Source organism: Motacilla alba, chromosome 20, assembly GCF_015832195.1.
Source record: "Motacilla alba alba isolate MOTALB_02 chromosome 20, Motacilla_alba_V1.0_pri, whole genome shotgun sequence".
Classification (NCBI taxonomy): Eukaryota; Metazoa; Chordata; class Aves; order Passeriformes; family Motacillidae; genus Motacilla; species Motacilla alba.
The window spans coordinates 6,099,935-6,114,993 of NC_052035.1; the positions used below are offsets into that span (position 1 = coordinate 6,099,935).

Genomic DNA, 15,059 nt, shown 5'->3' on the forward strand with positions numbered 1-15,059 from the left:
GTGCCGGGGGCAGCTCTCGGGCTGGGTGCCAGGGGTGATGCTGGGGGTGCTGCCAGGGGTTGGGTGCCAGGGGTTGGGTGCCAGGGGTGGGTGCTAGGAATGGCTGCCAGGGGTGGTGCCAGGGGTGGTTGCTGGGCTGGTTGCTGGGATGGTTGATGGGATGGTTGCCAGGGTGGTTGCTGGGATGGTTGCTGGGATGGTTGCCAGGGTGGTTGCTGGGATGGTTGCCAGGGTGGTTGCTGGGATGGTTGCTGGGATGGTTGCTGGGATGGTTGCCGGGGTGATTGCTGGGATGGTTGCTGGGATGGTTGCCGGGAAGGTTGCCGGGGTGGTTGATGGATGGTTGTCACGGACGGTTGCCGGGGCGGTGGCCGGGCCGGGGCCGGAAGCGCTTCCAGCGGCCGGGAAGCCGTTCCGGGGCGGGCCGGGCGGCGGAGCGGGCGGTGAGCGGGGCCGGGCCGGGTTCTGCGGGCACGGGGCGCTGGCGAGGGGCAGCGGTGGCTGCAGCATGGCCCCGGGAGGCGGGTGCGGCGCCGCGGGCTGGCCCGGCAGCGATGGAGGGACGGGGGGATGGAGGGGCGGAGGCGGGGGGACAGCGCTGTCCCCGCCCTGGGGCTGCCCAGCTGCTCCTGGCACGGCTGCCAGCCCCGGTCCCTGTCCCTGTCCCTGTCCCTCGGCCGGGGGCTCCGCGGGGTCGGAGCAGCCGGCAGGCATCCCCGGGCTCCATCCCCGCCCTGGCTGAGCCATTTAAACATTCCAGCTCGGGCTTCTTCTGCCCCGTGCTTTGACGGAGTCTTTCGTGGTGCTTTATTTCCACCCCAGGAAGAAGCTAATACGTGCTGCTTCAGCTGTTCTCCGGGCTTGTCCTCTGCCAGTTGTTTATGTAGCGCCGGCTGAAGGCATCAGCTGGGAAACACAGTGCAGCAAGAAGACAGGTTTGAGTCTCTCCGGGCTGTGCACGGCCCTGATCCTGTAAATATGCTGATTGTTTATCACATATTGATATGTGCCTGAGGGGAACAGGCTCATCCCCCTCGGTGCTGCCGCGGAGCGAAGCAGGAGCGCAGCCCAGGAGCCCCGGCTGGCTCTGGGGCAGAGCCGGGATCTGCCCGCTCCTGCAGCTCCTTCACGGCTGCCGGGGCAAACTGCAGGGCAAGGACAGCTCCCCAGCTCCCTCCCAGGGCCTGGCAGAGGAGTATTGATCTTCAAGTGCAGTTTAGGAAGAGCTGCTTTAAGTGTGGCCACGGTGAGGTGGTCTGAGGAGAAAGGCAGCTGATAACCTGTGGAGGAGAAGGGATGCTATCTGAGGAAAAAGTGGTGAAACTGAACTTCTTTGGAACGGGGAGGAAGGCTCCATCATCCATTCGTTTAGGTGCAAGGCAGAGGCTTTGGGCATTGTGTGAACCACTGGAGTTTTTTTAAACTGAGGAGTGTTGCTCAGAGTTGGGCTCCAGTGATGGCAGGAAAATCAGTGGTTGGACCATGGGTTGCCTGAGCAAGCAAGGACACTGCTGGAATTAGTTGGAGCACAATGCCAGGTTTTTTCTGACCATGTTTCATGGGATGCTGCTTCAAATGGTGTTGGCAGCTGCTGCCAGCCTGCAGGAGAGCTCTTGGTGCTGGTCATGGCACCTGGATTTGTTAGAGAGCCACTAATGCCCTCAGGGGAGGTCAGCTAGAGGAAGGGAAAGGAGAGAGAGAGTTGTAGAAGATGAGGACAGAGATTTTTTTTGTTTTCATAGTATGTGTTTCTTTTTCCTGTTTATCTCTGTGTGCTGTGTTTCAGGTGTGTGAATTGGGGTTATCAGCAGGAGTTTGTCCTGAGAAAACTCCAGGTGAGGAATGAAGAAACTTCCCTTCCTGCTGGGTTTGAGGACAGGGGCCAGGGGCAGGCAACAATAATGTTTTCAAAAGATGTCCAGATGAGATAAATGCAGCTCAAAGGTGATGCTGTATCTTGTTTAGGAACTGCTGCCTTAGTGGGTTGGGGGAGGTGATTTAAAAAGCCGAAGCAATTGGGATGAGCCCCGTGCATGCAGGCTTTGTTCACAGCATGGAGCAGCCTTTGGGACTGGCTGAGCCCGGGTGGGTCAGTGTGTGTCCTGACCTCATGTACAGGTCCCACACAGCCCTTGCTGACTGAGTTTGAATCAGAATTTAAAACATTTTCTTTCACTGAAGTACAGACATGGACAGGTCCTCGAGAGGTCACCTATTCTTATCTCCTGGTTCCAAGGCAGAATTGTATATACCCACACCCATCCCCGGCCAGTGCTTATCTGATCTGCTCTTCTGAATCACCTGTAGCAGGGATTCCACACTCTCTATTCCAGTGGCTGGCAGTCTGTGCAGTTGGAAATGTTCTCCTGTCTTAAAATTTAAAATAACATTCTGCATTTCAGCTGAATGAAAATGAAATAATTTTATTTTTTTAATATACCTCTCCCTTTAGTGTGTCACTAAGTGATAGTTGCCTCTTGTGCAGTGGCATTGAGTTGATTCTCAAATTTATCAGCTGTAACTTCTCTGGAGTTTGCCACGTTTACCATCCTTCTGGACTGGGTCACATCTGCAGATTGCAACAACCTCCTCCCAGCCTGAGAAATGCAGAGATATCTCCTGCTTTGGAGATAATTCCTAGGGGGCAAACTCAGCCTACAAACTCAGTCACACCCAGCTGCAGTGGTACAGAGGATTGTGACTATCAGTGAGCAGTGCTGATCCAGGGAATGCTCGCTGGGATCATCCAGGTCAGGAAAACCGAGTGGGGCACAATCACAGCTGAGTGTGATGGCTTCTCAGACTAATTGGATTTCCCTTTGGGGACTTCCTGAGGCTTACTCTAGCAATTCTGGCAGGAGAGTTCTCCCTCGTTGTAAGAAGCCATTACTCATTCATAGGACAAATTGACAACTCCATTAGCAAAAGATAAAGGGAGGAAGGAACGATGGTCTCATGGCTGAGCAGCTTGGGACCCAGGAGATCAGTACTGAGCTCTGCCACAAACAGCCTGGGAGTCTGCTTGAAGTTGTATGGGGCTTAGTGTAACCACTAAAGCCACACTTAAATTTGTACACAGAACTCCTTCCTCTGCCTTCAGCAGCTCTGCTGCTGTGAGGTTTAAGTAGTTGGGTTTGCACAGCATCTTAAACAACAAGGCTGTGACCACAGAGACAATATAAGCAAAAGTAAGTAGTAATCACCTTGCATGTGTGATCCACTTCAGGAGGAAATTTATTCTTGCTTATTAAGCTTTTCCCTTATTGTTTCATGAACATGGTTCATATTTTGTCTTCTCCTCATCCACAAACAGCCTCATACCAGGAGGTGAGCGCTCTTTTTGTAGGCAGGTGACAAAAGACAAACACTCAAACACGGCTTTCCTTTTCCTTTTTGTTATTGCTCCAGTAGATCAAGAGTAGCTTCCAAACTCCATGAGGGAGTCTGTCATTTTTGGATAACAGAAAGCAAATGCCAGAAAGGGTGATGCAAAAAAATGCTCTGTATTTCCCCCCTTGCAGTAACCAGTCTTCTTGAGAGCAGTAGAGGAGAAGGGTGCACTGACAATGGCTGCAGAGTTGGATTTCTCCCCCCCTGAGATCCCTGAGCCCACGTTCATGGAGAACGTGCTGCGCTATGGGCTCTTCTTTGGAGCCATTTTCCAGCTGATCTGTGTGCTTGCCATCATCCTGCCCGTGTCCAAGTCCCACAAGACAGTAAGTAATGCTCTTTAATATTGATATGAATGGGCAGAGTCAGGGAAGACAGGATGGGAGGGGATGTTGAGTAGCTAATGGAGACACAGCTGCCCCTGGGATTGATGACAGTTTCACTGTTCATTCTCCTTCCTTTCCTCTGGCTTTCCCACCTCCAGTTTCTGTCTTGTGATTTGCCATCAGATAGAAAGTCAGGAACAAATATCTGAGCCCAGTGAAAAAAGCAACCTGAAGCACTGACAAGGTGCTGAATGCATGTGAAGTTCCTGGCTGCAAGAGAAGGCTTTGTCCCAACCCGTATTGTCATCCTGCTGCTTCATTAATTGCCAGGCAGGACATCCCCTGGCAGGACCTGCCTTCAGGAAATGACTCTGGCCTTGAGTTGGTGTGTGATTTCTGGAAGCAAGATGCAGGTGAAATTTCTAGTATATCCTAAAGGCGAGGAAAGCAATTTTCAGGACTGACATCCCATCCAGTGCCCAAGGGTCCTTTGATGCAGTTGGCACAGGGGAACTTGAAAGGAAAAGGCTGAGGTGAGCTGTTCCTCTAGACTGAGGGATGTCCTGCATCTGTCTGGCTTTTTTCATTAAAGAGAAAAATGTCTTTGGTGCTGGGGACAGGCATTTCAGTGCTGCAAGGTGATCAGACTGCAGGTTTGGTGCTCTGATACAGATGTTGATGGTATGTTTTCAGTAACAACTCAGCATGGAGAGTTTTGTTTTCAGACTCTTTATTTCCATGTTTGCTCCCTCCTGTGCAGAGGAAGCCTGGGAATTTTCAACCCCTTGGGGGAAAGGAATGCCTCAGGATGAGGCACAGAGTGAAGGATGAAGTTCATGACCCAATTTTTCCACCTTTAACTGCTGGTGTGACGTGATGCTGTCCTGCCATGGGTCATGCTCCCTCCTGCTTGTCCTGCCACAGGAACAGCAGTTGCTGGACACCACGCAGTGGCATTGCAAGTCTTAGAATCTTAGAATCACTCAGGTTGGAAAAGATCTCCTAGATCATTGAGTCCAACCTTTGTACTGTTACTCTGCAGCCACCAGCACCTGTCTGTCAGAGTCCATCATTTCCCCAGTAAATTTTGGAGAAATACCAGGTAACCCCATTCTTGAAAGTTGAAAATAGTGAGAGCTTTGGTCTGGAGTGGGAAACTGGAGACCAGCCCCCAGTTAAAATAAGGCACAAGGACCTTTTACTGCTTACATCTGTAGTATGCCTTGATGTTTGCATACTCTGGTGTTTATTTTCTCCATATATAAACTGTCCTCTTGATGTGCTGTCCATATGAGTTGTTTACAAGACTGTAAACACCACAGGCTGCCCCTCCAGATCCTGAGAATGATGTTTGAGTCTGGGTAGGAGCTGTCTTGGAGCCTCAAACTTTGAAGTTTGGACATTAGAAGGCAGCAGTGTTCACGTTATGGCAGCAGCATTCTGCATCCCTGAGTAACAACCAGCTCCCTGTGCCCTGATCACAGCTTTGGAAAGCCAGCCAAGTCTCCTTCCTTGGAAAGCCACACAGATGTGAGCTGTAATAGCCCAGTAACTGGAGAGACTTTGAACCAAGCTCTTTGATTAGAAGGACACTGTCAGATGCTGCCTCCCCCTCCATTAGCTGGAGTTCTGGCTTGGAAGCTTGGAACTCACACGTCTTGCTCAGCCATTTTTGGTGTGTCCTTTTCCAGTTGGCACACTCAGGCTGAGAGAACCCAAGATGCTAAAGCAATATTTATACTCAGATGCATTTAATGAAAGGAGGCAATCTGCATGTGTGTGCTTTCTCAGAGGAGACTGGCACTGTTCCCTTGTGTTTTCACAAGATAACTAGATTTTATTTCCCACGGCTGCAATATTATCCCTCATCCTCTCCGAAGGAAACAAGCATCACATCTCAGTATTTTGTTAGTCCAGGTGAAGAAAGCTTTGCCTGCAATTCCCTCCTTGGATTTTAGAGGCTCTGAACTTTATATTCTTATTGCTGCTTTGGGGAATATTTTTTTTTGTCTTGCACATGATAGTGATTAATGTTTGGCAGAAATGCCTGCTGACTGTTTCCATGCATCCTGGTGATTATGTGTTATCTTTTCCTAATTCAAATAGTTTTCATTTAGTGCTGATTTTCTTCTTACCTTCAAAGTTTTTCTTCTCCAAAGCCTGTTTTAGATATTTAAGCTTTTAATGGCATCTCTGGTAACAAGCTGTTTCTGTGCAGAAACTCACGCTCATCAAAAAGCACGTGCAGAAGGAGCAGAGATGATGCTGCTCGAGTCTCATTAAATGTAAACTCAGTTTGACATCAATGTGTTCCAACAGAGATACCCAGCACTTGTTCCCTCTGGTTTATACTTGAATCCCCAAAGCAACCTGTTAGCAAATGGTAAAAAAATAGTTACTGACTGTTTCTTGATTGATTCTTGTAGGACTCAGACAGTTTTGAGCCTAAGAATTCAGAGCCAGTGAAGAAGCCAAAGGCAGCTGCTCCACAGATAAGCAAGAAACCCAAGAAGGAAACCAAAAAGAAGCGATAGAGGTGTGACTGATGAGCCTCCCAAGACCAACCAACCACCTGTAATCGTGCTTCCTCAGAGACAGCATCAAAGGCAACTAACTCTCTTAATGGTTTTCTGGCATTGCCATCTTTTACTTTTCAGGGGCAAGGGAGAAGAAACTTAGAAGAGTGGAAGGGTTGGGGTTGTGCCATAGATTTCTTACAAGCAAAGAGAACTTCACATATCCAGGACTTCATTTGACTTGATTAATGCGTCAGTCACCATTAAAGTGACCTCTTCCAGTTCTGGTGGGTAGAGAGGGCTGTTGGCCTGGCTCCTCCATGCTGGCTGGGGTTTGTAGTGAAGTCCCTGTGGAAAGTGGAGCATGAGTTTGCTGCTTTGGATACCGGTTTGTGTTGTGTTTTTTGAAGGCAGAGGGATCAAATGGATCAAGAATGCCACACTACACAGCTTTGTATTCATCTCTGTTGTCATCTAGTCTGAAATACATAGCTGCATTTTATGGCTTAATCATAATGCCTTTGTCATATTCTTTAATTCTTCAGGTAATAACTCACCAGATTCCAGACTGCTGGAGATGAAAGCTTTCATTTCCCCAGCGTCGCTGCCTCTTGTTCCCCACCCATGCACTCTTCCTTTCTATTCCCACCTTTGAAAGCAGGTACATTTCAGGGAACTGAGGCTGTGCTGGGGATTGCAATGACTACAAGAATCAGGAAACAATTTGACTCTGGAAAGTGCAGAATTTAATGCCTGTGCTAGAGGAGTTGTTCTTGGAGACTTGGGAAGAGCAGGCGCTGCGTGCTGGAGAAGAGCTGCTGAGCTGGGAGCGTGGGGCACTGCTGGTGTGTCAGCCTGCACTGCCTCTCTGTGCCATGGATAAACCCTCCTGCCAGCTGGCTGAGCCCTGACCACGGGCCCTCTTTCAGCACAGCTGGGCACCGTTGCCCTTGCAGATCCCCTCCCAGCCCTGCCTGCCACAGGCTGCTCCATCTCCTCTGGCTGAACTCCTCCCGAGGGTGAATACGTTCCCAGCCTGAGGAGATGAGGTATTTTAAGATCCGAGGGGTGGCAGGCCAGCTGTGTACCATGACTGTATGTCAGGAGACACAGACACTGTGTTCCTTCAGGCTCTGGCTCTCCAGGCCCAGGGACAATCCAGGATTGGATTTAAATATGGCCAGACAGGACTGGAAGGAGATAGGTGGTGACGTAGCCACGGAGTCTCTGTAGAGCAGCTCAGGCTTCCTGATGCCAGCTCACATCTTGGTTTGTTTGATCAGGAGTGAGTCAATGGGAGGAGAACCTGCTCTCTGAGGCGCACCCAGGGTTCAGAGCGGCTTTGAAGGAAGGGTTCTCCCTGGCAGGGCTGCAAGTCTGTGATCCTCTGTGCGTACACAGACTCCCATCCCCGAGTGACAAATGCCTGGTGAGCCCAGGTGTGTGTTCTGTGACAGCAGGTGAGCAGCACGTTTACAGAAACCATCAGTGCTGAGAGCAGCCATGTCCCCTGCTCGCTCTTGCTGCTGGTAGGGGTGACAGATGGGTCCCAGAACCAGTGTGGCTCTGACTTCCCTGCTCCAGGCTCTCTGATGCTCTTAGCCAGAATGCTGGCACCAAGTTGCACTTCTTAAAATCCAGCTTGGAGTTCTGCTTTAAATTCTGCTTTTTAAATTTTTTTTTTTTGAGCTACATGAAGGCAGTACCAGGAGGATAGAACAAAGCCTAGGAGACACAAGCACTCTAAAGTTGCTTTAAGTTCTCAGTACAAAGAAACATTGCAAGAAGTTCCCACGCAAATAACAAAGAACAGTGTTGTGCCATGAGTTTCCATGATGGACCTGTGCTCTGTCTCTGATCTGCAGGGCAGAGAAAAGCCCTGAGTAGGTAGTGCAGATCACTCTTTCCATTTTAATACATGAGAATGGTTTTATGTAAATTCCAGCTTTCTGCAGGTTACCTGCAGCAGGGAGTTAATGCTTTAAGGGAATCACAGGACACATGTAATCCAAAATACAGAGTCACTTCTGCAGCTCAGAGCCAGTTAGCACTGCGTGGCTGTTACCTGAAATAGCAGCTGCTACATCAATGTCCACATCCAGCTGTTTGCAGGCTGGCTCACTCATTGCTCAGTAGAAATCATGGATGTTGGGGTTTGGTTTTATTGGGGGGAAGAGGGATGAAGATAAATTCCCCAGTCTGTTCCTGACAGCTTTATACCTATTTGAATGCTCTTGTTTGCTGAACTTAGTGTATGTAGAGATTACCAGTAACCCATGTATTTTAGTTTATCCTGAAATGTGTAATAAATGCCATCAGAATCTTTGTTATAAAAGAAATCTGTGTTTAGAGTTGTGCTGTCTGTTCCCTCACATTGACTGTGAAAGCTGCCAGAACTCCCAGACTATAGGAACACAGGGACATAAATAACCTATTCATTAAAATGATCCATTAAGGGAAATCCTTTCAGATCCTTTAATCTGTGAGAAATTGGTTCGTTAATACTGTCAGGCATGTGTGCATCTGTATCTGTGTTTGACTTGGAAGTAGCCAACTATTTCCTAACACTGCTTCACCTTCCTGGCAGGAGGGAGAAAAGCAGCCAGTGACTAAATCCATTTGCCCCCAGTGAGAGGTTTTTGGCTCTAAGAGCCCCCATGAAGGTAGCCCCAGTAAAGGCATCAGTTGTTAGAATGCAAGCAGGGGATTAGATGGGGATTCAGTAGGCTGGTGAAAGGGATTTTCAGGAGCCCAGGTTTGCATGGCTGGAGCATGGGGCTGTCTGGGGGCTCTTCTTGGCTGCAGTGAGACCAATGTGGTAGCCAAGCTCTGGCAAGTGTGTGTTGGTTCCTGGTAGCCAAGCTGTGGCAAGTGTCTGCTGGTTCTCTCACCAGAAAACCAAAGCAGAGAAGGACTAGTGTGGCGACTCCTTTAATGCCCGAGCACTTTTCTCCAGGCTGTTTTGTAATTAACATCCCAAAGGGAGCTGAAGACCTCATTAAGTCAATTTTATTGAAGGGGAGGTTTTCAAAGGTCTGTCTCCAGGTACCTGCCAGTAGGCAGCACCTCTGCAGCCACACCTTGCCCTGCTACCCAAAGCCAGGAGCTGGCTGAGGGCTGGATTTCCTCTGCTAGTGTGTGTCACAGGGTTCCTGTCCCTCAGCAGGACATGCCTCAGCTCTGAAGAAACGTGGCTGAGAGTTGGGAGTTCTTCCCCCTGTTTCTGATCACAGTCAAGCAGCTCTGCCTCTCTGGCCGTGCTGCTCTCCAGAGCTGTGGCCATGGCTGTCCCTGGAGCTGTCCCAGGCTCACAATGCATCCTTGTGCTCGCCAGAGCCAGCAGCACAATCCCTTGAGACAGACTCGTAAGTAGCTCGTGACTGGAGTTCCAGTTCACATAGTTCAATTAAATCCCTGTTAATCTTGTTCAGACCTAATTTACTTTCATTCTCATACACTCCTCTCTCGGCAGAGATTCTGCTGAGGTTCCCTGCTGGCAGGGCTGGAGAGCCCCAGGCCCTCAGCCCATCAGACACTGATGTTTGCAGAGCTGCCCCCTTGGCCAGTCAATAAGCTCAGATTATTTCCCAGCCTGTCACAAAGAATGAAAACACTCCTTCAGTGCCTGGGTTTAGGGAGGGTCAGGCTATCTGGCAATGCTTGAGGAGACCATAAGGGAGCTGTAGGAAGGGAGGACCTGCTCAGTATCAGTTTGCCAGGGCACTGCTCAACCGTTCCCCTGTGTGTGTGTTAATTTTTGGACAGCTGGGAGCTGGGGTGCTGCGCTTCCCTCCTGGGAGCATCTCTTCCACACTGATACTTCTTTCAGGCAGAAGTTGTGTTGTTCACAGCCTGTGGCCTGCAGGGATTGAGATGACTGTATTGATTTAGTTGTTTGTTTATTAATCTCATGAGGCATCAGAGACTGACTGCAGTGAGGAAATGGGATGGTGAATGGAGAGTGCTGGAGTACAGGGCATTGCTGTGTCTTTGATGATTAGCTTGATTGCTGGCCTTGGCTCTGGGAAGGGATCTGACCCTCCTCTTCCTCATGCAGCCATGAGGGATGATTTGTTTGGGAAGCATTCCCTTTCTCCCTGGCCTCAGATGTGGGCTGTAATCAGTGTTTGCATTCCTCCTCCAGCTGACAGTCACTGCAGGTCCAAGGTCCAGCTCTTCTCTGGCAGTTTGTGCCTTTTCAGTGGTGGTTTGTGGGGGTGTTTTCTGGCTTTTGGTTCCCAGGCCACTGCAGTAGCTGCTCCAAGTGTCTCTCACTTGGAGCTGGCAATTGCAGGGCAATGGAATCAGCTTCCTGCCTCTCCCTTGAAATTCAGCTGATTTTCCCATTTCATGGTGCTTCTTCCCAATTTGTGGCTTTTCTGTCACCATAAATCACTCCTCTTGTTGCTTCCAGCCTGTAAACTCATGTCCTCTGCAGTAGTTCTGTCCTTGCAGACACATTTTTCCTGCCAGTGGCAGTGGGCATTACCTGCTGTTGTCAAGGACTGATACAAAGGAGGAACAGGCGCAGGAGCATCCACGATGGAGGAAGGTGTCCCTTTGTAAATTTTGGCAATGACTTTTTCAGCCAGCAGATGTAACAGCCAGGGAAGGAATTCTCCCTGCCTTGGGAGCCCCGGGTACCCTTGGACATCTGTGCCAAGCACATCATCCCTGAAAGCCATGGGGAGCCCAGCCCATCCCACACTACACTTCTGAGCTGCTGCTGAGTGAGTGCTGTGGTGCTGCGTGTGCCCCACGCCACCCCTCAGAGCCTGCTCCTCACCAGCACACACAAGATTTGTCTTATGCAATCCCAAACCTCTTGCAGTGCCCACTTCCCTCCTCTCAGCTTCCCTGGTTTCATTTGCTGCCTGCAGGCCCCTGTGTGGCTGTGATGCCCCTTGCACTCTGCTTGCCATCCCTGGGAAAACAGTCCAGGTGAGCAGTCAGTGATGCAGAGCAGGGGGCTGGAGCACAGAGCCTGATGGGCTCCTCCATGGTTTCAGTCCAGCCCTGCTGGCTGCTGGGGACAAGGCAAACCTGCTTTGGGTCACGTTTTAAAAATCTGTTGCCTGGTTGGTGTCTCTGGTTGTGTGAGAGGAGCTCAGCTCCCGAATGGGGTTGAAGGGCTGTCACTTCTCCCTATCTCCAGCTCCAGGCAAGGTGTCTTTAGCATCATGCTCTGCTGGAAGTCCTGTTTGCACAGCATTCCTTTTGTGTGAAACCTGCACTAAGGACAGCTCCATGTTTCTTGCCAGAGGCTGTCCCAGCCTCTGAGCTGCCACCCCTGTGTGAAGTTCTGCCAGTCCCAGTGCATGGACTGGGGCCATGGAAGGCATCAGCAATGGCCTGAGACATCTCATATCTTGCCCAAGCTAAACCCAGGTGTCCCTGGCTCCAAGGCTTGTTCCTGCTGCCTTCCCTTTGGCTGCTCTTGTGCAAAAGCCATCCCAGGCTTACAAATTCACCTTGCCACGAGCCAAAGTCCAGAGTACAACAGACAGCATGGAGCTCTGCAGGCAAAGCCTCTCCTGTGGCTCCAGGAATCAGCTCCAGACGTTTCCTGCTGTTATTTGTGCCTCAGCTCTGGCTGCACAGGCAGGATTCCTGCTGGAGCTGTGCTGCTGTGGTGTGGAGCTAGTGGGGTGACATCCCTGTGGCCCCCGAGGGCAGCTCTTGCCCAGTGCTCCAGCCAAAGGGCTGAGTGCAGCTGCAGGGGGGGTGCAGGAGAGGCTCCTCATGGCTGTGGTTCCATGCAGCAGCTGCTTGTGATGCTGTGGAGGCTCCTTTGGTGGAGCAGATATCCCCCGGTGTCAGGCCTGGGCAGCAGGAGCAGATTTTGAGAAAAGCTGCAAGCAGTTCTCATCCCTACCTCCCCCCTCACTTAACTTGTTTTGAACTGAGCTGGGATCCAGCCATCACATGGTTGAAGCTTTTCAGATTCAGACTGTGGCCTCCTGCGCCCATCCCTCGCTCCAAGGACCAAGGCTGGATGATTAAGGGGAAACACCCTGGTGTCTGCTCCAGCTCTGCTTGCTCAGGCTGCAGGCAGGGAGGGAACGTCCCAGCCCTGGGGCAGGGTCTCCTGGATGTGGCTACCAGAGCTCTGCACCAACCAGCCATCCTCTCCTGCTCTGCTACCAAACCGAGCCAGAAGCAGGGCTATAAATCTCATCTGCATGAGCTTCCCTGAGTTTCTCTGAATTGCTCTTTTCTATGGATAATAAGACTGGCCAAAAAGCAGAATTTCCATGCTGGGAGATGCCAACATCTTGTGTGTGGCTTTCATGCTGAGCTGAGGCAAGAAGCAAAATGTGTCAGATTTTTGCCCAAACGAGCTATTCCAAGATACTTAATTCAGATTGTATCAAAGCATATTTTATCAGTCAGAGCCCTGACAGGAAATGTTGTGCCTTTATTGACCATGCAGATAATTTCAGCCCACAGCTGTTGAACTCAGTGCCTCCTTATTAAATATTTGCATGTCCCCGAGTCAGTGGCTTCCCCGCAGCCCTTTCCCCCAGGGAATTTTGCAATGACACTTCCTGGCAGGGGCTAAGAGCCCGTTTTGCATAGCAGATTGTCACCACACTGAGGGACACAACAAGTCCTGAGCCCTCCTGGTAATTTCTTCTCAGGTGCCCCTTTTTGTTCTATTACTTGCAGGATGCTGGCGATCGCTGCTCGGCTCCTGCAGCCCTGATGCTCAGTGTGGGAGAGAATGGCCAGAATGAGCATTTCTAGCATGAAATATTGCCAAATGGCTCGTGCTGCAGGGTTATTCTGGTCAATCCCCCTCAGTAAATCAGCTCCTGAGCTTGAAACTGCAGCTTCCCTAACAGGGCTGATGGTGCTGATCATTTCCCATCTCACACTGACTATTTGCAGGGCTGTAAAGCTCAACGATCATAAAATCTCAGGGCAAGAGCCACGGCTGCCTCTCTCTCTCTCTCTGTCCAGCAGCTCAAACACAACCATTATATTATTAATAGCAATAATTCCTGCAACCGTATTTGCAATTTGCAGTGAACAAAGTGCAGCCTCAGGAACAGAATCCAATAGACAAAACTTATTCACGCGTGCCAAGGGGATGCTTAAAAATAAAGCTGGCTGGAGATGAATAGATGTTTTGTTGTAAATCCACAGTTACTTTGGGGAGGTCAGGGCTCAGATCAAACACTGGACCCAACAAGCACCCTCTTACCTCACAGGAGGATTTCAGGAGCCCTGTGGAGCAGTTTGATCTGCACACCTGGAGGGGAAAGAGCCACGTACTTACTTACTTACTCATGAGCATGACAGCATCTGCCCACAGTAACTCTCATTCTTCTTGCTGCTGATGAAACTCGTGTAAAGGTCAGCAAGAAAACACAGAAATACCTGAGCATGTCTTCATTTCTTTTTAAAGTATCATCTCAAGATGTCCTGTAATAACCGAGCCGCTGGAAATATTCAGTGCTACTTTTGTTCAAATTGAAAGTACCTGGTTTTCAGTTTCTGTAACCCTCTTCCTCTCTCTGGGGTGGCTTTTATCGGAGCTATTTAAAAGTGAAGAATCATATCAAGAAAATAAGTTTCGGACGAGACACTGAAATCTCTGGTTGGGTGAAAAAAGCAGCAATTTGCATCAGACTGCATAAAGATAAATATTTGGAGAGAGGCAGGAGGCAAAGGGAAGTGGGTGGCCAGGGGCTGTCAGGCTCCAGACCTCATGTCTGAGCCAGGAGCGTCCTGAGGTGAGCTGGGTTGCTTAAGTGGTCCTAAATCGCACTATCACCAGCACTTGTGTTTAATGTCAGCCCTGTGAGGGCACATTCCAGCATTTGAGACCAAAAGATAAGAGTCTGGGTTTAGACACTGTCTGTTTGTAATTTTAAATTTGCACACTGGCATCGTCTTAGAGGAAGAAGAGGCTGTGTCGTGGACTTGGTCTGGCTGTTGAAAGGCACAGTGCTGTGGGTGTTTGCCCTCCAGCCATGGGCCGGCACCGCCAGAGATGGGAACTCCGATTGGGAGGACAGCCTGGAGAAAAGAAGTGGATTGCAAAAGAGAAAAACAAAATACAAATATTTATAAGTCATAATTGCATCTTAGATTTGGGTCTGGATCCAGTAGGGGCTGAGTCATCCTCACCAGCTCACCCGGGGCTGGAGCCAGGTCCCCACTCCCCCGGGGTGTTCTCCCCTCCGGCAGCGCTCCGGGCTGCAGTGGGTGCTCCCGGGACAGAGGGGTGTCCCTGTGTCCCTGTGCAGCGCAGCAGGGACAAGGCGTGGGGCTGCCCAGGCACTGGTGTGACCCCCTCTTTCCCCGGTGTTACACCCGCTTGGGTCAGCAGAGCGGTACCCGGGACTGCCCCGCAGCACCGGCTCAATCCCTTCATCCCACATCGGATGAAGAATCCTCCCCTCCGCAGCTGAACAGCAGAGAGGGTGGGCTGAGAATTAACCCCCCCGAGCCTCGGAACAAACCGGGCTGCTCTTGGATGCTCCAAGAGCAGGCAGGGCTGCCCCCCCGGACCACACACGGCACGGGTGTCCGGGGAGCCGGGCCGGGCCTGGGAGGGAGCCGGGAGGGAAAGCGACTCCTGCCCGGCTGGAGGGACCTTATCAGCTCCAGCTCCTCCCAGGGAAGGGCCCCTCACAATGTGCTGGCCACGGCTGATGGATCGGCGCGTGCATGACTCCTTGTTCCTGGTGACTCATGGATTCGCTGGCCTTCGCCAGTGTCATGGGAAATATTTTTTTAATAACTCAAAAGGCGGGGGGCGGGGGGGAGGAGTGGGAAACAGAAAGAAAAACTCCGCTACATGGTTCTTTAAAAGTTG

The 15,059-nt window shown here is 50.6% G+C and overlaps 1 protein-coding gene across 2 annotated transcripts; it reads left to right on the forward strand.

The window, feature by feature from the left end:
• Positions 1 to 524: 524 nt before the first annotated feature.
• MANBAL (mannosidase beta like) lies at positions 525 to 8,571 on the forward strand. 2 transcript variants are annotated; one of them, XM_038159306.1, is made up of 4 exons: positions 525 to 972; positions 1,787 to 1,835; positions 3,522 to 3,716; positions 6,143 to 8,571. In XM_038159306.1, exons 3-4 carry the CDS (start codon positions 3,567 to 3,569, stop codon positions 6,248 to 6,250), a joined length of 258 nt encoding a protein of 85 aa, XP_038015234.1. In that variant the 5' UTR covers positions 525 to 972; positions 1,787 to 1,835; positions 3,522 to 3,566; the 3' UTR covers positions 6,251 to 8,571. The 2 variants fall into 2 exon arrangements, with proteins under 2 accessions (XP_038015234.1, XP_038015233.1); XM_038159305.1 differs by having other exon boundaries at positions 531 to 935.
• The last annotated feature ends 6,488 nt before the right edge of the window (positions 8,572 to 15,059 follow it).